The sequence below is a fragment of the Solanum dulcamara genome, chromosome 1 (assembly GCF_947179165.1).
Source record: "Solanum dulcamara chromosome 1, daSolDulc1.2, whole genome shotgun sequence".
NCBI lineage: Eukaryota > Viridiplantae > Streptophyta > Magnoliopsida > Solanales > Solanaceae > Solanum > Solanum dulcamara.
Genome location: NC_077237.1, coordinates 9,348,468 through 9,372,415, shown reverse-complemented (window position 1 = coordinate 9,372,415; position 23,948 = coordinate 9,348,468). Strand labels below are relative to the sequence as shown.

At 33.7% G+C, this 23,948-nt stretch overlaps 2 protein-coding genes across 2 annotated transcripts; one reads left to right on the top strand and one right to left on the bottom strand.

Moving 5' to 3' along the window:
* Positions 1-3,026: 3,026 nt before the first annotated feature.
* On the top strand, positions 3,027-8,445 carry LOC129891307 (citrate-binding protein-like). Its single transcript, XM_055966620.1, has 3 exons — positions 3,027-3,036; positions 6,675-6,930; positions 8,064-8,445. The coding sequence occupies exons 1-3, from the start codon at positions 3,027-3,029 to the stop codon at positions 8,443-8,445; spliced, it is 648 nt and encodes a 215-aa protein (XP_055822595.1).
* An 11,337-nt stretch (positions 8,446-19,782) lies between these two features.
* On the bottom strand, positions 19,783-21,182 carry LOC129891297 (uncharacterized). Its single transcript, XM_055966608.1, has 2 exons — positions 21,080-21,182; positions 19,783-20,231 (listed from the first exon to the last, which is right to left on the bottom strand). Exons 1-2 carry the CDS (start codon positions 21,180-21,182, stop codon positions 19,783-19,785), a joined length of 552 nt encoding a protein of 183 aa, XP_055822583.1.
* Positions 21,183-23,948: the final 2,766 nt, after the last annotated feature.

The window sequence follows — 23,948 nt, the reverse complement described above, 5'->3', positions numbered from 1 at the left end:
CAGACACCATCAAAGATGATAACCAGGCATCTAGTCAAGACCGTGCAAAAGCTATGATTTTCCTCCGCCACCATCTTGACGAGGGTCTTAAATTATAATATCTTACATTAAAAGATCCCTTGAAATTGTGAAAAAATTTAAAAGAAAGGTATGACCACCTGAAGTTGGTCATGCTTCCACAAGCACGTCATGACTGGTTAAATCTGAGACTAATGGACTTTAAAAATATAACTGAATATAATTCTGCTTTATTTCGAATTATAGCTCAGTTAACTTTATGCGGAGATGAAATCACAGAACAAGATAAACTTGAAAAAATATACTCCACATTTCCACCAGCGAATATGCTCCTGCAGCAGCAATATCGCAAAAAAGGCTTTACAAAATATTCTGAATTATTATCTCACTTACTTATTGCTGAACGCCATAATGAATTTATTAATGAAAAATTATGATAGTCGTCCCGTTGGTTCTTTTCCACTCCCTGAAGTGAATCAGACAAATTCAAACCAACGAGAAAGAGGCCATGGCCCCAGTCGTGGTCGTGGTCGTAGTCAAAGAAAATTTTTTAATCATGATGCCCGGCTGACACCGAGAAATAACCAGCAATATAAAAGGCAGGGTAAAAAGCCAGAAGCTTTACCGAAGAATAATTCAGAAACAATATGTCATAGATGTGGAGGTGTGGGGCACTGGTCACGAGTTTGCCGGTCGTCAAAACGTCTGGTTCAGCTATATCAAGCATCGTTAAAGAGGGCAGAAAATAATCCAGAGATAAATTTTATCTCTGAGGACAATATTGAGCCCATGCATCTGGATGTAGCTGATTTCTTTAATTTTCCAGAAGTAAATATGAATGTTGATAAGTCCGATAATATTTAAACAATTCTCTTTGTTGTTGTATGTATTAAATATTATGTTTGTATTTTTCTAGATCCATGTAATAAAATAAAATTTTGTATAATAAATTATGTATTAATTATAATATTTACTTTCTTTCTTTGTGAAGAATAATTTTGGTGAAATGTGTTTCGTTCTGTCTCCTTTTATGAAGCCACCTTTCAATTGAGTTATGCACGCGACATTGTCTTCGAATATAATTGTGGGTATTTTAACATTATTTGTGTAATTGATAGTGGAACAACCCATGCTATATTTAAAGACGAGAAATATTTTTCCAATTTACTTAGAAGAAAAGCTAATGTTACTACAATTTCTGGTAATTCAAAAATGATAGAAGGCTCCGGAAGAGCTACTATAATTCTGCCTAAGGGGACAAAAATTGTTATAGAAGATGCACTATTTTCTTCTAAATCCCCAAGAAACTTGTTAAGTTTTAAAGATATCCGCAGAAATGGATATCATGTTGAGACATTAAATGAAATGAATATTGAATATCTTGGTATAACCAAGAGTGTCTCAGGCCAGAAATCTATTTTGGAAAAATTACCAACTCTGTCATCTGGCCTATATTATGCAAAAATTAGTGCAATTGAAGCAAATATGATCGTAAACCAGAAGTTTATTGATCCAAATATATTTGTGCTATGGCATGATCGAATAGGTCATCCTGGATCAATAATGATGAGACGAATTCTTGAAAATTCAACTGGACATCCGTTAATGAACCAGAAGATTCTTACAAATGATGAATTTTCATGTGCTGCTTGTTATCAAGGCAAATTAATTGCCAGACCATCGACCCTGAAGGTTGGCATCGAATCTCCTGACTTTTTAGAACGTATACATGGAGATATATGTGGACCTATTCATCCACCTAGTGGATTGTTTAGATATTTTATGGTCCTAATAGATACATCATCTAGATGATCTCATGTGTGCCTGTTATCATCTCGCAACCTGGCGTTTGCGAAGTTGTTAGCACAAATAATAAGATTGAGAGCGCAGTTCCCCGATTATCCAATTAAGGTCATTCTCCTTGATAATGCTGGAGAATTTACATCCCAAGTATTTAATGATTATTGCTTATCAATTGGGATAAAAATTGAACATCCTGTAGCTCATGTTCATACTCAAAATGGCCTTGCAGAGTCATTTATAAAGCGCCTACAATTGATAGCAAGACCTCTACTAATGAAAACAAAATTGCCAATTACTGTTTGGGGTCATGTTATTTTACATGCAGCAGCACTTGTACGTCTCAGACCGACACATTATAATAAATACTCTCCGTCACAATTAGTATTTGGTCATGAACCAAATATAGCCCATTTAAGAATTTTTGGTTGTGCGGTATACGTGCCTGTAGCACCACCACAACGTACAAAAATGGGCCCTCAACGAAGGTTGGGCATATATGTTAGGTTTGACTCACCCTTCATAATTCGATACCTTGAACCGTTGACTGGAGATTTATTCACTGCTCGATTTGCAGATTGTCGGTTTGATGAAACAATTTTCCCGCCATTAGGGGGAGAGAAAAAGAAACCCGAAAAAGAAAAAGAAATTGCGTGGAAAGTTTCATCACTATCACATTTTGATCCACGTACCCGCACATGTGAACAAGAAGTCCAGAAGATCATCCACTTGCAGAAAATAGCAAATCAAATGCCAGATGCATTTACTGATTTGAAACGGATAACTAAGTCACATATCCCTGCAGTGAATGTACCTATCCGGATTGATGTCCCAAAAGGACCATCTACAAGTATCATAGCTTCTGAATCCCAAACACGCCAAAAGCGTGGTAGACCATTGGGTTCAAAGGATAAAAATCCTAGAAAAAGAAGCGTGAGAAATAATAAAGATGATACTACAATAGAACCTCCTGAAGAAGGTCAAGATTTGAGTAAACCTGATATTCCTGAAGAAATCAGTGAACCCGAGACTCAAGTGAATGAAGAACTTTCAATAAGTTCTTTCGGTGATGAGATAAAATTAGATCGATCTAAAATCACGGTTGATAATGTTTTTGCATATAATGTTGCACTTAACCTCATGCAAGATAGTGAAAGTCTTGAGCCTAAATCCGTCGAACAATGTCGATGTAGACGTGATTGGCCAGAATGGCAGAAGGCAATTCAATCTGAATTAGACTCACTTGCTAAACGTGAGGTTTTTGGACCTGTAGTCCAAACCCCTGAAGGTGTAAAATCAGTTGGCTATAAATGGGTTTTTGTGCGAAAACAAAATGAGAAAAATGAAATTGTAAGATACAAGGCACGCCTTGTTGCACAAGGATTCTCTCAAAGACCCGGAGTCAACTATGAAGAAACATATTCACCTGTTATGGATGGAATAACATTTCGATATCTCATTAGTCTAGCTGTACATAAAAATCTTAATATACATCTAATGGATGTAGTTACAACTTACCTTTATGGTTCACTTGATAATGAAATTTACATGAAAATCCCAGAAGGATTAAAATTGCTTGAAACATGTAAAAAGTCTCGGAAAGTATACTCAATAAAATTGCAAAGATCATTATATGGTCTGAAACAATCAGGGCGCATGTGGTATAATCACCTAAGTGAGTACTTAATAAATGAAGGCTATATTAATGATGTTATTTGTCCATGTGTTTTTATTAAGAAAACGGAATCAGAGTTTGTTATACTCGCCGTTTATGTTGATGACATAAATCTCATTGGAACCCCTGAAGAGGTACAAAAGGCAATTGAATATCTAAAGAAAGAATTTGAAATGAAAGACCTTGGAAAGACAAAACTTTGTCTAGGTCTGCAAATTGAACATTTAGCAGACGGAGTTTTTGTTCATCAATCTGCCTACACGGAGAAAATCTTAAAAAGATTTTACATGGACAAAGCACATCCATTAAGTATTCCAATGGTTGTTCGATCACTTGAAGTGGAAAATGATCCATTTTGACCTCCAGAAGAGGATGAAGAAATTCTTGGTCCTGAAGTACCATATCTCAGTGCTATTGGCACACTTATGTATCTTGCTAACGCAACTAGACCTGATATAATATTTTCTGTTAATTTGTTAGCAAGGTATAGTTCATCCCCAACGCGAAGGCATTGGAACGGTATCAAACATATTTTGCGATACCTGAAGGGTACTATTGATGTGGGTTTGTTTTATACTAACAAAGGTTGCGCAGACCTTATTGGTTATGCAGATGCAGGTTATTTATCAGACCCACATAAAGCTCGATCTCAGACAGATTATCTGTTTACACACGGAGGGACTGCTATATCATGGCGATCTACAAAACAGTCCATTGTTGCTACTTCTTCAAATCATGCTGAAATAATAGCAATTCATGAAGCAAGTAGAGAATGCGTGTGGTTTAGATCGATGATACAGTTCATCAAAGAAAGATGTGGTCTGGAAAATAATGTTAAAATACCCACAATTATATTCGAAGACAATGCCGCGTGCATAGCTCAATTGAAAGGTGGCTTCATAAAAGAAGACAGAACGAAACACATTTCACCAAAATTATTCTTCACACATGATCTTCAGAAGAATGGTGAAATTGATGTACAACAAGTTCGTTCAAGTGATAATCTTGCAGATTTATTCACAAAGGCATTACCAACATCAACTTTTGAGAAGCTAAGGCATAAGGTTGGAATGCGCTGTCTCCAAAATATCAAATGAAGTTTTCATCAGGGGGAGTAAAATGCGCGCTGCACTCTTTTTCCCTTAACCACGATTTTGTCCCACTGAGTTTTCCTGGCAAGGTTTTTAATGAGGCAGCAATCAAGGCGTATTACCAGATCTGTGTACTCTTTTTCCTTCATTAGGCTTTTTCCACTGGGTTTTTTCCTAGTAAGGTTTTAACGAGGCACAACATCAGAATAACTATGTATCTTATTTCTTGTAAAGTGTTTTTATAGCGGCACATTACACATGGACATCCAAGGGGGAGTGTTAGGTTATAATAATGGATGTCCACTTTATAATAGTGGAATCCTTTTGTATGAGCAACACTTATAGTGGTCCAATTGCCACTACAATTCATCTCCCACTTTGCCTATAAATTGCCAATGTTGGCAATGAAATAATAGATGAAATATAGAAGAAAAGATAGAACACAGATACATACACACGATTTTCCTCTCTGTCTCTCTTCATTAACTTTTCTGTTACTATTTTTCTCTTTTTGTTGTCAAACTAGTATATTTCACAACATATATATATATATATATATATATATATATATATATATATATATATATATATATATTTAATATTTTAAATTTAAATAATTTTCTTATATTTATAATATTCAGAAATAAAAATAATTTATGAATAAATTTTGTCTATAACATCTAATTAAAATAATTAGGAGAAATTACCGAAAATGACAAACATTTAACGATTATTATGTACTTAATCTATAGTTTTGGTCCGTTATTAAATGCGGCTACAGTTCAATCAATTTTGCTATTTAATTTGTATAATTCGGTTTTTAATTGTATAAATCCAAAATTTGTATATGCTTATCCTAGCTATTTGTATACGATTTGTTGATACATTTGATTTGTATAAGTTATGAAAAATTCATAACTGTATAAATTCAGAATTTGTATATAATTATTCCGTTTGTATGTGATTTGTTGATACATTTGATTTGTATAAGTTCTGAAAAATTCTTATATATATATACAAAATTTGTATATACTTACCTTTTTTGTATATTGGCAAGCGAAATATACAAACGAAGTTCTGAAAAATTCTAAATGGATAAATCCAGAATTTTTATATACTCACCCTATTTGCATATTGACAAACAAAATATACAAACGAAAATATCCATAACAAACAAAACTATAGTTATGTAGCGTAATTAAGCAAATTATAGCTAAGGAGCATAATTAAGATACTTATAATAGCTATTTGTGAAATTTTCTCAAAGAATTTAACATCAAAATATTATTATAGGTGTACAAGTACAACAATTAGTGACTACAAATTTTAAAAGAATTTAACTCTATATGGAATTTCGTTAGGACGGAATCAAAATTTTCATAGTAAAAATCTCACAAGCTAAAACTCCATATCTCATAATAAAAGTTTCATATTTAAAATAGCACCACAGTATGAAATCAATATTTTTTCCTCTGTTTTAATTTGTTTGTCTGATTTTAATTTAATAAGAAATTTTAAAAAAATAAAAAAGATCTTTGAATCTTGTGGTCTTTTTTTTCCAAACAGATTAAAAATAAAAATAAGATAAATAAATTAAAACGGAGGGAGTATATGTTATGACACCGTTCTAAACTCAATGATATGATGCATTAACGAAGAAAATAACATAATCATGAAATATTATTCAAAATCCTACAATTATTAGAGAAAGAAAATGAATGCCTTCAGTAGGCAATAAATTGACTTTGAATTAGTGGTGTATATCATTTTTTTCTGAAACTAGCATAGGGAAGATACATTGTTTCTTGCTATATATGGATCTCCTAATTGAGTTGCATATATATATATATATTGTGTGAAAAAATTCACTCGTGGTCTTTTTTCGATTGTTCTTGTCCTATCTAAAAAGGTCCATTATTAAGGTTCTCTAGTTATTTTTGGTCTTTCTTTATGTCGGGTTATTTCTATCTTTTTTAACTGATCGATTTATTCATCTACTTCAGTGTTCCTTGGGTGTTCAATTATATTTATCTTCCCTTAAATAATTTTATCTATTTTCATATTTAATTCTAACGGTAATGTTATTATAGTATTATTTTGTTTAATAATACTAATTATCCAACTAATTGTAATCCAAAACCATTTGTCATGCAAAGCTGATCCTATTGATGGTTTCACTCCCATATCTATTAGCCAAAGCAATTTCCAAATTCAAAAGCCTGATGATGTGCCTGTGAATCAAAGGTATTCCTTCATTGATGGAGTTCACAAATTTTGGGTTTTCAAAACTGACAAGACCCATACTACCACTAGCCAAATAAAACCCCGTTGTGAAATTCGTATAACGATAAAGTCCAATGAAAGATTTATCGATTTTTAATTAATTACTTGTGTATTGATTTAATTTCAAGTTGGTTACGTTGTGGTCGATTATATTGTCAATTACTATGTCATCATAACATGACATAGTTGTGTTTCAATGGTAATCGACTAGGCATATTCATGTATCTCGTTTGTACATCACGAGATCTAGATCTGACTCCATCCTAGTTGGCTAGATTGATTGATGTTCACACGAGGCAGATGAATACCTAGTCGAGTGAGTCAAAATTAGACCATTGAGGCATCATATAATCCTTGATTCATAAAAAAAATATTTATCAACCTAATTGGGAATATTTTATCAGAAGTCCCCTCAGAGGATTAATATAACTACGTCTTTTTTTATGCTAGCTAATCCTCACTTCCGTACTACAACTCTCACATAATTTATTCATGGAAAATCCCTCAAAGGGTTAATATAATTAAGTTTTTCTTACGCTATAGTCGTCAATTTATTACAATCCTCACATCGATTCATGTTCATAAGCCACTATGCGTTACTCTTTTTTTTTTTGCTTAAAATAGAAGGATTTTATTTATATTTTAAGATTCGTCCATGGATGTACAAAAAGAAACTGTTCTAAATGAAACAGTTCCACAAGCATCCCCTATCTATAGCATACGTTACAAAGGAACACACACGTAGAAAAGAACACTACTTGAAAATAAGGAATTAGTAGCAAATAAAAATTTCGTAGCTAAAACAGCAAAACTCTCATGCTAATCCAATTTAGCTACGGATTACAAGAAAACTCAATTAGTTAGGAGTTTTTTTAATTAATACGGATTATACTACAATGAAAGAGACAGTTAGTGACAATAAATTTTCTTTGCAATTGAGTTCATGTCATTGCATCCCGAGTCGTTAAAACCTTTAGTGACATTTATATAAAATGGTGATTATAAATGCCCATATTTATTTTTGTCTTTAAATAGAATATAAAAACAATTATATTACTATCGTTAAATCCTTTGTTTAGTGTTGTGTTAGCTAGGAATTACCGAATAAATTCCGTAGCTAATTCCATATTTTCTTGTAGCCGAAAGTTTTATCCAATATTTTAGTGATATTGATTTATTATTAATGTTATTATATAGGGGCATGATTATTCATCGGGTATTTGGCAATTTGAGGCAAATGGATATGTCCCAAGTGGTTCATCTGGTGTGTCAATAATGCAAGTATTTGGAGCATCACCATCAGCCACAACTTTAGTGCTAAGAGTTTATGATGGGAACCTACATTACTATAGAGAAAAAGTGATTGAATCAAATATTTATAATAGATGGTTCAGATTAAATGTGATTCATGATGTTGGTGCAAGTAAATCAAAAGTTTATATTAATGGAATTCTCAAACATGAAACATTAGGAAGAGGAGGAGATAATCATTATTTCAAGTTTGGAGTTTATGCACAAGATAATGAATCAGATCGTATGGAGTCTCGTTGGAGAGGGATTAAGCTATTTAAAAAATAAGGATCTTAATATCATGGAACATATATATAATCTTGTTTAATTAAGAAATATGATGTATTAAGACAAATAAATCATCCTCTAAGATTTATGATCCCGAGGTTGAGTTCACGAGTTGAATAATCTATAAAAATAAATGAAACAAGCTTTAATTAATCTTGCATGTTTTCTTTTACAATTTATGCAGTAATACGTGACAAAAAAAATTGGAATTATTGAAGACATGAAGATAGTTTACTTCAAAAGATTTTTTTGGATAAGTCAAATATATTGAAGAATTATACATTGATATAAAATAGAAATTGCTGAAATTATAACACGACTCATTTTTTAGGTTTATATAAGAAGGAGTTGAAAACTAAGTCACTTGGTGAGCTCCCCGCCGTTCATAATTGAAGTGATAGTTCAAACTCATGCCCTTCCCCTTTTCCCTCCCTTGATGTAGTAAAAAAGTGTTGTCTGTTTTTTTTTTTTAACATAGAAGTTCCAAGTTTTTATGCAACTAATATTATATCTACCCTACATATATATTGACCATTGATTGTTGACTGTTGACCATTGTAAAAGAGAAATTATAATTAATTTGTTGCGTCAATATCAATATAACAGAAAATTTTCATTTTATTATAGACAAATAGAAGGCCACATGTGATTTACATTCTATATGCAAATATATAGAACACACTAGTCTCATTCTATATGTATAACACAACTCTCATTATTGAGTAAAATATCCAAATTTTGAGTCAAGAGAAGATAATAAATAATTGCACAAATAGAATACAATACCATCTATAACAATTCAATAATAAGTATGGCAAGACATAATTTAGCAATTGTAAAATACATCAAGATTTAACGTAGAAAAACGTTTTCAATTGGAAGAGTAAAAAATTAGGGGCCAAAGTTTTATTACGTCAATGAGAAAGTTACAAAATAAATAAGTAATAATAATGACTACAACATTAATAATGTCAAACACGGAGCAACAATAGCAACAAGAATAACAATTAAAATAGAAAAGATTGGAGGAAAATCACTCAGAAATACATTTATTATTGTTTACAACCAAACTTTGGAGCGATATAACTTCAAATCGTGCTTAGACAATTTTTAATGTAAGACCAAGATGCCCGAAATATTCAAATCAAATTTAGCTTAATCAAATAAAAAAAATAAGGCAAATATCATTAAAAAAGCCGATTGGTCGTATGCATTTTCAGCCAACTAGAACGTCCTTTTGGATTGCTAGGATCAGCGGTTCCAAGGCTTATTATTAACTTACACCTTATTAATTAAATTAAAACATATAATAAATGAGTAGTTGAGAAAAAAATTCTAACAAGTAGCTAGGCTAAAAAATATATCCCAAGGCTCAAATGAAAATGATAAGCTTAGACATGATATAATAAGTCACTTGAGAAATAAGAATAATTTATTGAATATCAATCTCCTCTTTATTAGCTACTAACTTTTCAGAAAGATAAATTAATTTATAACAATTATATAAACTACCTATTTCTTAATGAGGCCTTCAGCAATTTTTGACATTAATACAAGATTAAATTGTCTTCTACTCCTATCTAACATTTCAGGTGTTGTCTTGCTACCAAGTGCATTCTGACAATCACTCACAAATTTGGGACACTTTGAAAGGTCATTTTCCAAGCCATTAAAATCCTTGTTAGCTAATGCTTGGGCAGCATCTTGGAGTACGGTTATCAACAATCCATAACCGCTATCACAAATACCGTACATGTCTTGGGTCTCTTTATCTTTTGCGTTTGCTTTAGCTTTCTCTATGAAAGCATGGTTGTCATTAGCATTTTGTAATGATTGGGCGATAGCAGCTCGCGTTACTTCTTCAGGAACATATGGATGGGTATGCAAAATTTGTCTGAAAGTGGTTAAGCAAAACTAAGGATTTTGTACTTGTCTACATATACCTGTTATTAATGCCTCGTCTGTATTGAGGTCACACAAAGAGGTTTGAAAGTTAAAAATGTTTGCAACAAGTACTAAAGAAAGAAAATATGAAGTAAAAAGAGAGGCCACTTTAATTTCTTCAATAATTGTTGCTTGCTATTTGAAGTGAATGCATACAAGTGAATATATATAGGGATAACATTGAAGCAAAATAGGAATAAACATGAATTTTGTTACCTTATTATCAACTTCAAGTATCTATGACATATATAGAAATAATGTTAAGTTGGTATATTTTCTCCTTACTAATTAAATTATTTCCTCATATGTACATTCTTTTATCACCCCATTTACCTTATGTGTAGTGAAACAAATTTAGTGAGAGCATAATAATTACTAACAAAATTATTTTGAGATTTAGTCAAAAACATACTTTTATCTTAGATATATCCCTTCTATTCTATTTACTTGAATCTTATTTAAAATAAATTATTATTTTTTACTATTCATTTTAGCAAATTAATTTTTTTTTTCAATATTTCCCTTATCACTTAATAGTTATATAAAGAAATAACAGTCAAACTTAAATTTTCGAAACATAATTAACCTAGTCAAAGGGACACATGAAATTTGGTCAAACATGAAATTCATTGATATCATTTGATGTATAAATCTAGTCAAAGGGACACGTAAAATAGGCTATGAACTTGAGAATTAAATTGAAAAATTTTAGTAGTAAGATAAACATATGATACTCTTTATTATACAACAATATAAGTTGAAAGAATTATAATTTGTAGCTATATAATTAAGATTTTATAGCAATTTTGGTGTGATTTACATTCTATATGTAAATGTATAGAACACAATATTCTCATTCTACTAGACAAATGAGTCCACGTGTTCCTTTACATTATGTATAACACAACTTTCAATGTATTAGACAAACAACAACCTTGTTGGGTAAATTTTTTAAATTTTGAGTCGAGCAGAGAATAAATACTAGCACAAATCTATGAAATAGCAACTATAACACTTCAATAATTTAACACTCACAAAATACATCAGGATTTAAAATGGAAAAACGTCTTCAATTTGAAGAGTAAAATATTAGGACCAAAGCTTTATTATATCAATGAGAAAGTTGAAAAAAAAATTAATTAACGGCTACAACATTAATGTCAAACACGGAACAATAATAACAACAAAAATAACAATTAAACTAGAGAAGATTGGACGAAAATCATTCAGAAATACAAATATTGTTCAGAACCAAACTTTGGAGCTACATGACTTTAAATCATGCTCTGACAGTTTTTTAATTTAAGACCAAGATGTCCGGAATACTCAAATTAAATTCAGCTTAATCAGATAAAAAATAAAGTAAATATCGTAGAAAAAAACTGATTGGTCGTATGTATTTTCAGCCATGTTGGCAAGAAGCCATCTCTGAATCTACAGCTTCAAGAGAAAGATGAAGAGAAAACAAAGAAGAAGGAGAAGAAAGTGAACGGACACAGAAGTCTCCAGAAGAAGCAGAAGATATTTATGTGTCCAAGATAATGGACAAAAGACATCACAGCCGTTGATTCCCAAGATTAAATCACAGCCATTGATTCGTTGCATCACAACCATTGATTCCCAATATTGCATCACAGCCATTGATGCTCAAGATAACATCATAGCCATTGAAAGCAATTTTGATGGATCAAATCTGGACCATACACCTCAGCATATAACACCTGTACATAAAAACAAATTTAGTTAGTTTGTTATTTATTTAACCAATGAGAATAGCACAAATATGTAGAATTTTTTGTTTTCTTTAATAGATTATTAATTAGGTATTTGTATATAAGGTGTACAGATACAATATTGAAGAATATACAGAAAATTCCCAAAATTTTGTATCTCTTCATTTTGGTTTCTAACAAGCCAAGTAAAACGTCCTTTTGGATTGCTAGAATCTGTAGTTCCAAGGCTTATTATTAACTTACACCTTACTAATTAAATAAAAAATGGTAATAAATGAGTAGTTGAGAAAAAAAATTCCAACAAGTAGCTAGGCTGAAAAAAATAACCTAAGGCTCAAATGAAAATGATAATTTTAGACATGATATAATAAGTCACTTGAGAAATAAGAATGATTTATTGAATATCAATCCCTTCTTTATCCGCTACTAACTTTCAATAAAGACAAATTAATTTGTAACAATTATATAAACTACCTATTTCTTAATGAGGCCTTCAACAATTTTTGACATTAATACAAGATCGAATTGTTTCCTACTCTTATCTAACATTTCAGGCGTTGTCTTGCTACCAAGTGCATTCTGACAATCACTCACAAATTTGGGACACTTTGAAAGGTCATTTTCCAATCCATTAAAATCCTTGTTAGCTAATGTTTGAGCAGCATCTTGGAGCACGTTTATCAACAATCCATAACCGTTATCATAAATACCGAACAAGTCTTGAGTCTCTTTGTCTTTTGATTTAGCTTTCTCTATGAAACCATGGTTGTCATTAGCATTTTGTAATGATTGCGCGATAGCATCTCACGTTACTTCTTCAGGAACATATGCATGAGTATGTAAAATTTGTCTGAAAGTGATTAAGAAAGATGGAGGATTTTGTACCTGTCTATATATACATGTTATTAATGCCTCGTCTGCATTGAGGTCACACAAAGAAGTTTGAAAGTTGAAAATGTTCCTGTATGATATTGGATGGTGACATCATAGTCCTTGATCAACTCCATCCATCTTCGTTGTCCGAAGTTCAAATACTTCTGGGTGAATACATGCTGCAAGCTGCAGTGGTTAGTATACACCTCACAACTGACAACATAAAGATAATGCCTCCAGATTTTCAGAGCAAATACTACCTCTGCCAACTCAAAGTCATGAGTCGAATAGTTCCTCTTATGTACCTTCAACTGCCGCAAAGCATAGGCTATAATATTATTTTCTTGCATTAATTACAAACTCCCAAACCTGAATGTGAAGCATCACGATAAACAATAAAGTTTTTACCTTCAACCGGTAGGGTCAAGATACATGTTGTGGTCAGAAGAGTCTTGAACTTTTGGAAGCTCTCTTTGAATTTATCAGTCCACTCGAAGGGTACTTCCTTTTGAGTCAGCCTTGTTAAATGGGTAATGATAGAAGCAAAGTTCTTCACGAACCGGCGATAATAACTGGCAAGCCCCATAAAACTCTTCACCTCAGTCACAAAGCTGGGTCGAACCCAGTTCTTAACCTCTTCAATCTTTTGTGGGTATACCATTACCCCTTTCTTCGAAACAACATGACCCAAGAAGGCAATTGAAGGCAACCAGGATTCACACTTAGAGAATTTTACATACAGTTTCTGCTTCGATAAACCTAAAACAATCTAAAGATGGTCTACATGTTCTTTCTCACTCTTTGAATATACCAAAATATCATCTATAAACATAATTATGAAAGAATCTAGAAATGGCTTGAAAACTCCATTCATCAAACTCATGAAGGCTGCAGGTGCATTGGTCAGCCCAAAAGACATCACTAAAAACTCATAGTCCCCATATCTTGTCCTAAAAGTTATTTTGGGCATATCCTCAGGCCTAATCTTCAGTTGATGATACCCAGATCTGAGATCAATTTTTGAAAAGACTTATGGACCTTGCAACTGATCAAAAAGGTCATCAATATGCGGCAATGGGTACTTATTCTGAATAGTGACCTTATTCAGTCGCCGATAATCTATGCATGCACATTCTCATACTACCATCCTTTTTCTTCACAAACAACACCGGAGCACCCCACGGAGAATCACTAGGATGGATAAATCCCTTATTAAGGAGTTCTTGGAATTGAGCCTTAAGCTCTCTCAACTCTGCTGGAGCCATTCGGTAGGGAGGAATAGAAATTGGGCGAGTGACCGGCTCCAAATCGATACAAAATCTATGTCTCTATCGTGAGGCATACCAGGCAAGTCTGTAGGGAACACATCTGGAAATTCATAGACAGCCGAAATAGACTCTATAAAGGGAGACTCTACATCAACATTCTGAATATGAGCCAAATAACCCCGCCCACAATTTTTCTAGCCTAGAGAAAGAATATGACCTTAGTTGCCTTAGGCTTGTACACCCCTTCCCACTCTAACTTCCCCCTTCTCGATATCTCTAGAATCACAGTCTTAGCATTAAAGTCAAGCACAACATCAAAGGGGGACAACCAAGTCATGCCTAAAATTACATCAAAATCAGTTATGTCTAAAATCATTAAGTCAGCCCAACTCTGGAATTCCATAAGTATAACAGAACAAGAACGATAAACATGGGTGACTATGACAGACTCACCAATAGGGTTAGAAACATGAATAAGGACATCAAGTACATCACAAAGTGCATCAAAACCTAAGGCATATCTCACTAACACATATGAATTAGTGGAACTCGAATCAAACAGAACAGTAGCCATCCGATCACAAATAAGAATAGTACTTGTGATAACTGCATCAGACGCCTCAGCCTTGGTCTTGCCCGAAAAAGCATAAAACTGAGCCTGTCATCCTAGCGGGCCACCTCCCTGCCTGGCTACGCTACTTCTCGACCTGCACTACTATTACCTCAGCCTTCATGGCCTCTCAATTTTCCTCTTCGCCCACCTTGTGGACGTCTTCTACCGTTTCCACCTCCGCCCATGGGTACCACTTCCCTGACCTACTAGGGCGCTGAATTTGTCCTGCGATGGGGGGGGGGGGGAAGGGGGGACACTTCCTTCTGATATGCCCCAGCTCTCTACAATTAAAATAGCCATGCTAAAAGGATGGCTTGCTACCCGAAAAAGAAGGCCATTGGCTCTCCTAGATCGGATGCTACTATCGAGTACCTGAAAAACTGCCGATAGAAGTAAGCAGTGCTAACTGAATCGGCCGGACTGCAATTACCGGCCTGCCTGACCCTCTAGAATAGGATCCTGGAATTTACCTGTACTCTTAGGCTTCTTAGCCAAAGCTTAGCCTACCTATGTCGTCTCACACCCTCTACCTTTTTCACAAAATCAGTGACTTCATTAAAACTTCTGCCCAACGAAGAACTGACAAAAATTGCAACTTAGGGTTCAATTCCTTCAAAAATGATCGATTCTCTTCTCCTCTATATTACCAGTTGAGTGGCACACCTGGACAACGCATCAAATTTGGCCTCATAATCATCCATTGACATACCACCCCGCTCCAATGACATGAACTCGTCCTTCTTGCAATCCCTTAAGGCACGTGGCATATATTTCTCCATAAACAAGGCATAAAACAGGACCCAAGTAAGTGGGGGAGACACTGGTGGGTGATACTCCACATAAGACCTTCACCACTGCTTGGCCTCACCCTGCAGCTGGAAGGTCACAAACTCAACCCCATGCTGGTGAACTATCCCCAACTTGTGCAACCTCTCATAATAGTCAAGAATGAACTGATACGCATCCTTACTCTTAGAACCGTGGAAGACTAGAGGCTTCAACTTCAAAAACTTGGTCAACATCTTGTGTTCAGTGTCAATCATGGTCGAACCGATTAACGGACGAAAGAGTGAAAAAGGTTAGATACCAATTTGAATCCCAGATACCAATTGAAATCAAGTTATAGAACAAGAGAAAGAAAAGACAGAGAAATCTTTCCTAATGTCTTGTAGCCCCTCGAAGAAAAGTACATACATCTCTATACCATTTCGCAAGAATCTACTAGACTTGTTTTGGTACAACGAGATTAATGAATCTAGGGCTCTGATACCAAATTTGTCACAATCCTGACCCATCTTGATTGGCACGCACACTAACCCTCTGATGGAAGAACTATTCTTACAACCCAAATTGCCAGTTATCGCAAGATATAAGACATTTAAGGTACTAATAGAATAAATATAAGAGAAAAGAGTGTTGAGTCCCCATAAACTCAGCTAGTTCAACTAATCATGTGGAATTACCCATAGAATCTGAAAGTCGAAGTATCAAAACTCTAAACAAAACAACAAGTGTAGAAAAGGGGATACAACCCCAAAAGTCATAGAAACAAATAAAAAATGAAGTCTGAATCTAAAAGAAAGACTAGAATAAGGAGAGCCCCTGACAGTTTGGAAGAATTGGTTCACCCTTGAACTCTAGCAGCTAATGGTTCTCTATTCTAGGTCTCTCAGCAGCCGTCTGAATGTGCTCTATACTCAACAAAGATAGAGAAAGGGTAATATCAGTACACAAAGTCAACAGTGTACTAGTAGAATCACGCGACTAGCTTGTAAGCGAGACATGGATAAGTAAATATTGCACAGTAAGCACATATATACAGAACAGACTCAACACTTATCATCCCTAACCAGTACTCAAAATTATCACAGTTTATCATTCTCAATATCATGTAATTGCACATACGGGTCCTTTCATGGGACCTACAATCACAAGTCTATGTGTAGGAACGTGACATCCGGTCTAAGATTATGTCAGAATGTGATACTCGATCCAAATATGTATCGGAATGTGACACGCAATTTAGATGCGTGTTGAAATATGACACCCAATTCAAGTATACAATTCAGCCACAATCACAATGAATATGCAAACCATTATAGCTACCAAGAACAGGTTTATTACATATCATATCCCATAAGAAATCATTTCACACAAATCATTACATGCTTTCCTATTTATATACACATATGCATACAATGGAGTAAGATAGCGATTACATGAATAACATACGGGAACAACCATCACCTACCTTGAAACCAAGTTTAACCACTCTAAAGTGCAAGTTCTTTTCCTTTTCGATTTCGTTCAGCTTATTCTTGATCTAAAAAACAATAATAACATACAAATGATCAATACCAGGGCCTAATGTTCATGAATTATAGCATAATTCACCTCCTAGGCCAAACCCAGGATCTTAACCCCATCCTAGGGTTATTTTCCACCATTAGTTTCAGTCCAAAACCCTCCCTTAATGATTACCAACCAAAGTTTCTAGATTCTAGAAATCAAAATACAAATTAATGGAGTGATTTACTTACCTTTGGCACAAAATAAGGTGGGGATCAACAAGAATTCACCCTAGGTCGCTTCTGGTTTCCTAAGAATGAAGTGGGATGACTAAAAACCTTCTAGGACTTTTTTCCGACTTTAAGTCATGTTTGTCCCGCCACAGCGGGACCATCCCTGGCGGCCCCGCCCTGGCGGGATTATTTCCGCTTTGGCGGGATATGTGAAGACAGCGACCTCGTAAAGAGTCTCTAAGTCTCCCATATCACAATATACCCTCATCCTATGTTGTCTTAATGTTTACCCTTCACGCCAAGTTTAATTTCAGGAGTTGTACTCTCCCGAATATGATTCTGTAAAGCCATACAGGCTCCATATCATCTTGGCTATCAGATAACCCAATCAAACTAAAGATTCAATCCCCCTTCCAAATAGGGATCACCCTAGACTTTTCCTGACTCAGAATTCCTCTAAGTCTGTTTTATGCTCAATTTTACGAAATCACTATCCAAGCTTTTCTAGCCCGAATTCCTTCCCTATTGGCTTATCCGTAATAACGGAGGCAAGTGTTACATAGGCATATATTTTTTATTCTATATTGCATGGGTCTTATTAAAATAAATTATTAATTTTTACTGCTCATTTTGGCATATTAAGTTTTTTTTCAATAATACCTTTATCACTTAATAGTTATATAAAGAACTAACAATCAAACTTAAATTTTTGAAACATAATTAATCTAGTCAAATGAACACATGAAATTTGGTCAAACATGTAATTCACTGATATCATTTGATGTATAAATCTAGTGAAAGGGACACATGGAATAGGCTATGAACTTGAGAATTAAATTGGAAAAATTCTGTAGTAAGATAAACATAAGATACTCTTTACTATACGCCACTATAAATTGAAAGAATTATAATTTATAGCTATAATTAAGATTTTATAGCAATTTTCTTTCTCACTTGCCTCTCTCCTCTTTCTCTGCACTCTACTCGCTTCTCTCTTCTCTCTCTCTACCCTTTCTCACCCGCCTCTCTCCTTTTTCTCTGTACTCTACTTGCCTCTCTCTTCTCTCTTTCTACCCTTTCTCAGTCGCCTCTCTTTGCCCCTTTCTCTCTTTCGCCTCTCTGCCCTTTCTCAATATCCCCTCTTTGCCCCCCTCTCTCGCCTCCTCCTTTCTCTCTTAACACAAATACAAATAGTAACATTCAATGATCCAAATACAAATGTTAACTGTCAATTTTAGAAAAATTAATGATAACAATCAACAATACAAATTCTTTTCAGTGATACAAAATACACATGTCAATATAAGAACTTTTAACATAGAAGTCTCAAGTTTTCATACAATTAATATATATATATATATATATATATATATATATATATATGGATTGTTGACAGTTACCATTGTAAAAGAGAAATTTTAATTGATTTGTTGCATCAAAATCAATATAACAGAATTTTTTTATTTTAGCATAGACAAATAAAATTCATATGTGATTTACATTCTATAAGTAAATATATAGAACACAATATTCTCATTCTATTAGACAAATGAGTCCATGTGTTCCTTTAATTCTATATGTATAACACAACTATCATCGATTAGACAAACAATAGCCCTGTTGGGTAAAATTTGTAAATTTTTAATCGAACAGAGAATAAATAAATACGAGCACAGATCTATAAAGTAGCAACTATAACACATCAATAATTTAACAGTCACAAAATACGTCAGAATTTAACATGGAAACATCTTCAATTTGAAAAGTAAAAAATTAGGGCCAAAGCTTTATTATATCAATGAGAAAGTTAAAAAAAATTAATTAATGGGTAAAAGACTAATGTCAAACACGAAGCAACAATAACAACAAAAATAACAATTAAAGTAGAGAAGATTGGCCGAAAATATAATCATTCAGAAATACAACTATTGTTCAGAACCAAACTTTGGAGCTACATGACTTCAAATCGTGCTCAAATAGTTTTTAATTTAAGACCAAGATGCCCGGAATACTCAAATTAAATTCAGCTTAATCAGATAAAAATTAAAACAAAATCGTAGAAAAAGGTCGATTAGTCATATGTATTTTCAGCCAAGTAAAACGTCCTTTTGGATTGATATGATCTGTGGTTCCAAGGCTTATTATTAACTTACACCTTACTAATTAAATCAAAAAAGGTAATAAATTAGTAGTTGAGAAAAAAAAAATCTCGCAAGTAGCTAGGCTAAAAAAAATAACCTAAGACTCAAATGAAAATGATAAGCTTAGACATGATATAATAAGTCACTTGAAAATAAGAATTATTTATTGAATATCAATCCCTTCTTTATTAGCTACTAACTTTTTATAAAGACAAACTAATTTATAACAATTATATAAACTACCTATTTCTTAATGAGGCCTTCAGCAATTTTTGACATTAATACAAGATCGAATTGTTTTCTACTCCTATCTAACATTTCAGGCGTTGTCTTGCTACCAAGTGCATTCTGACAATCACTCACAAATTTGGGACACTTTGAAAGGTCATTTTCCAAGCCATTAAAATCCTTGTTAGCTAATGCTTGGGTAGCATCTTGGAGAACGGTTATCAATAATCCATAACCGCTATCACAAATACCGTACAAGTCTTGGGTCTCTTTATCTTTTGCGTTTGCTTTAGCTTTCTCTATGAAAGCATGATTGTCATTAGCATTTTGTAATGATTGGGCGATAGCAGCTCGCGTTACTTCTTCAAGAACATATGGATGGGTATGCAAAATTTGTCTAAAAGTGGTTAAGCAAAACTGAGGATTTTGTACTTGTCTACATATACCTGTTATTAATGCCTCGTCTGCATTGAGGTCACACAAAGAGGTTTGAAAGTTAAAAATGTTTGCAACAAGTACTAAAGGAAGAAAATATGAAGTAAAAAGAGAGGCCATTTTAATTTCTTCAATAATTGTTGCTCTGCTATTTGAAGTGAATGCATACAAGTGAATGTATATAGGGATGACATTGAAGCAAAATAGGAATAAACATGATATTTGTTACCTTATTATCAACTTCAAGTATCTATGACATATATAGAAATAATGTTAAGTTGGTATATTTTCTCCTAACTAATTATGTTATTTCCTCATATGTACATTATCTTATCACCCCATTTACCTTATGTGTAGTGAAACAAATTTAGTGAGAGCATAATGATTACTAACAAAATTATTTTGAGTTTTAGTCAAAAACATAGTTTTATCTTTAGTATATCCCTTCTATTCAATTTACTTGGATCTTATTAAAAATAAATTATTATTTTTTACTGTTCATTTTAGCAAATTATGTTTTTTTCAATATTTCCCTTTCCCTTATCACTTTATAGTTATATAAAGAAATAACAATCAAATTTAATTTTTTGAAACACAATTAATCTAGTCAAAGGGACACATGGAGTTTGGTCAAACCTGAAAATCACTGATATCATTTGATGTATAAATCTAGTCAAAAGGACACATAGAATAGGCTATAAACTTGAGAATTAAATTGGAAAAATTATGTAGTAAGGCAAATATGTGATATTATTTACTATACACCAATATATTTTGAAAGATCTATAATCCGTTCCTATAATTAAGATTTTATAACAATTTTCTTTCTCCCTTTTCCTCTCTCCCTTGCCACTCTCCTCTTTCTTTGCACACTTACTCATTTCTCTCCTCTCTCTCTTTCCTTTCTCACTCGCCCCTCTTTGCCCTTCTCTCTCTCTTTTGCCTCTTTGCTCTCTTTGCCCCTCTCTCTGTCTCACCATCTCATTTCTTTCTCAATACAAATACAAATAGTAACATTCAATGATACAAATACAAATGTTAACAGTCAATGATATATAAATAAATGATAACTATCAACTATACATATTCTTTTTAGTGATATAAAATATAAATACACATGACAACAGACGAATAAAAATACACATAAGGCAATAAATACAAATACTATACATGGCAACAAATGCATATAAATGCACATTAATACAAATGCATTTTGTTGTGAAATATAATATTGATGCAATTGCATGCGTTGATACAAATTTTATTTTATTAATACACTTGAACTTGATACATATGATACAATTGTATTCGCTGATACAATTATATTCATTGATACAAATTATATTCATTAATACAATTGTATTTATTGATACATATACATGCAAGTTACATATATATAATTATCCAATAAATATACAAATATAATTCACCTCTCTCCTCTTTTGCTTGCCTCTCTCATCCTTCTAACATGTAGCTTAAAATCATAATTAAGCAAACTACAGCTAAATAGCTTGATTACGTTTCTAGTTTTAATCATTTTTTGAAATTTCCTCAAATAACTTTCACTAGCAAATATATTTCCAAAGGGACCCACTATATCTGTGGCCCTTCAAGAAAATGGTTTATCAAGGGTTGAAAGTTGCCCCTTTTTAATTATTATTATAGAATTAACAGTTAAACACACATTAAAAGTATTATAATTTTTTAAGTGTCATATCGATAATTAAGATTGTCAAAATTAGCCTAAATATAGGTAATCCACTCAGAATTTTATCGATTGGGTTCAAGATTATTTAAATTGGGTCAATCTCAATTCATTCAAGCCTTTACCTATTTTAAAATGATATTCAATTGAGCTCAATTTCATCTTCAATTCGAATCATTTTAATGCTCTTTATTTGCATGGGTGCAATGTGTATACCCAAATTGAATGTATAAATTACAATCTACTTTATATCTTCTATGATTTATCTATCCACTTTTTTCATTTGTAAATTAAATTTTTTCTTTTCTGGGATCAAAATAATCGAAAGAAAATATATTGTATTTTTTCCCCATAGAATACATGTTGAGTGAGTAATTTTAAATATATATTTATTTGGTTGGTGTAATGTTTGGTGACTTTCCACTTCAAAATCAAGAACTTTTTATTTTAATTTTCTTGAGTTGGAATTCAAATTGTGGTTACCAACGGTAAATAATAATATGTTACAACATTCTTGAGATTAATCGGATCACTTTAGGTGGGTCATGATCCAACTCGATTTTTAGCTCATTTGAACCCAACCCATTTCGGACCAAAGTAAGTTTGGCAGGTCATGACCCAATTCAATTTCTGATTCAACCCATTTTAATCTCGTCAATTTCTGTCCAATCCGCACATTTGACACTCCTACTGACAGAGGCGAACCCACGTTTGAGGGAGGGGTGCACATGCATCTGTTAACTTTAGAAAAAGGCAAGACCCATCGGTGACCCCCTAAAGTTGGCACCAATTTTCATTTAGACACCTCAACTAGGCTTTGTTCATTTTAGACACCTCAAGTAAGGCTCAGATGTGTCATTTTGACACTTTGTGTTGACTTGGCACATTGCGTGTGTTGCACCCATTTTAAGCGCGTGAAAAACGTTTTTTTCTTTAAAAATATTTTTTTATTATTTTTTTTGTTCTTCTTCTTCTTCATTTCTGCCATCATTTCTTCTTCTTTTTCTTCTTCTTCTTCTTCATTGTGTGTTCTTCTTTTATAAATTTCTTTTACAAAACACAATCTTTCTCCCTTTTCTTCAACACCCATTTGCCCAAAATCCATAAATTTCACTCTCCCAATTGTAACACCCCTCAAAAATTTTCCCTAAGATTCGGACCCTTTTTGTATTCGGGTAGGGTCAAACTCGAGTATTGTGGAGCATTTGCATGAGTAAGACGAGTCGTTGAGAAATTTAGCAGCGTTAGAGGTGATGTGGGGTCATGAAGGACCCCTAGGACCAAATCAAATCCAAAAGATTCGTCGTGGCTAAGTTTGAGGAGGAGTTCGCATAAGGGGTTGACTTCTAACAACCCTATCTTTTGAAAGACGACAATCTGGGCGGCCCACGACCCATCAAATTAAAGTTCGTCGAGTCTTCTTTCCAAGCCACCAAGAATGTAATTTTTGGAGTTCGGAATCGAAAGATATGGCGATCCTAAGATGAACTAGCACAACAGAGATTTTCAGGCCTGGGTTGCAATTGCTGGAAAACTGGGCTTGGCGCCGCAGTGGCGCGACGCACCACTATCGCGCCAGAAACACGCCTCAATAGTTTGGGCTCTGGCGTGGCGCGCCACTATAAGGTGTGCAGGGGTTTTCAAGCCAATTTCCAGAACCCAAAAAATATTGGCCTTGGCGCCGTAAGGGCGCGACGCGCCACTATCGCACCAAGAATGTGCCTCAGTAGTTTGGTCCTTGGCGCGGCGTACCACTACGAGATGTGCAGGTTTTAGGCGTAATTAGCCCGACGCTGCAATTGCGCGATGCGCCGCTATCGCGCCAGGTGCATTTTTGCCTATTTTTCAGAACTTTTGAGAAGGGGCAATTTGGTAACTTACCCAAATTATATATGTATCACCCTATACTATTTTGAGATCATATTTTCAGCCCCCACTCTCTCTCTAAAAAAAAAAAAGCCCTAGGAGTTCCTCTCTCTCTCTCTCTCTCTCTTCTTCTCCATTTCCAACAAGAAGAGTTCCAAGAGCTTCAAGATTTGAG

What these genes read in the sequence shown, in the direction of transcription:
- LOC129891307 (XM_055966620.1), top strand. An exon ending in CGTTGTGAAATTCGTATAAC is followed by an intron (nt 6,931 to 8,063) that starts GATAAAGTCCAA and finishes TGTTATTATATA; the next exon opens with GGGGCATGATTATTCATCGG.
- LOC129891297 (XM_055966608.1), bottom strand. Translation starts at nt 21,182, where the DNA reads ATGGTGAGACAGAGAGAGGGGCAAAGAGAGCAAAGAGGCAAAAGAGAG. An exon ending in GAGAGAGAGGAGAGAAATGA is followed by an intron (nt 20,232 to 21,079) that starts GTAAGTGTGCAA and finishes ACCTCAATGCAG; the next exon opens with ACGAGGCATTAATAACAGGT.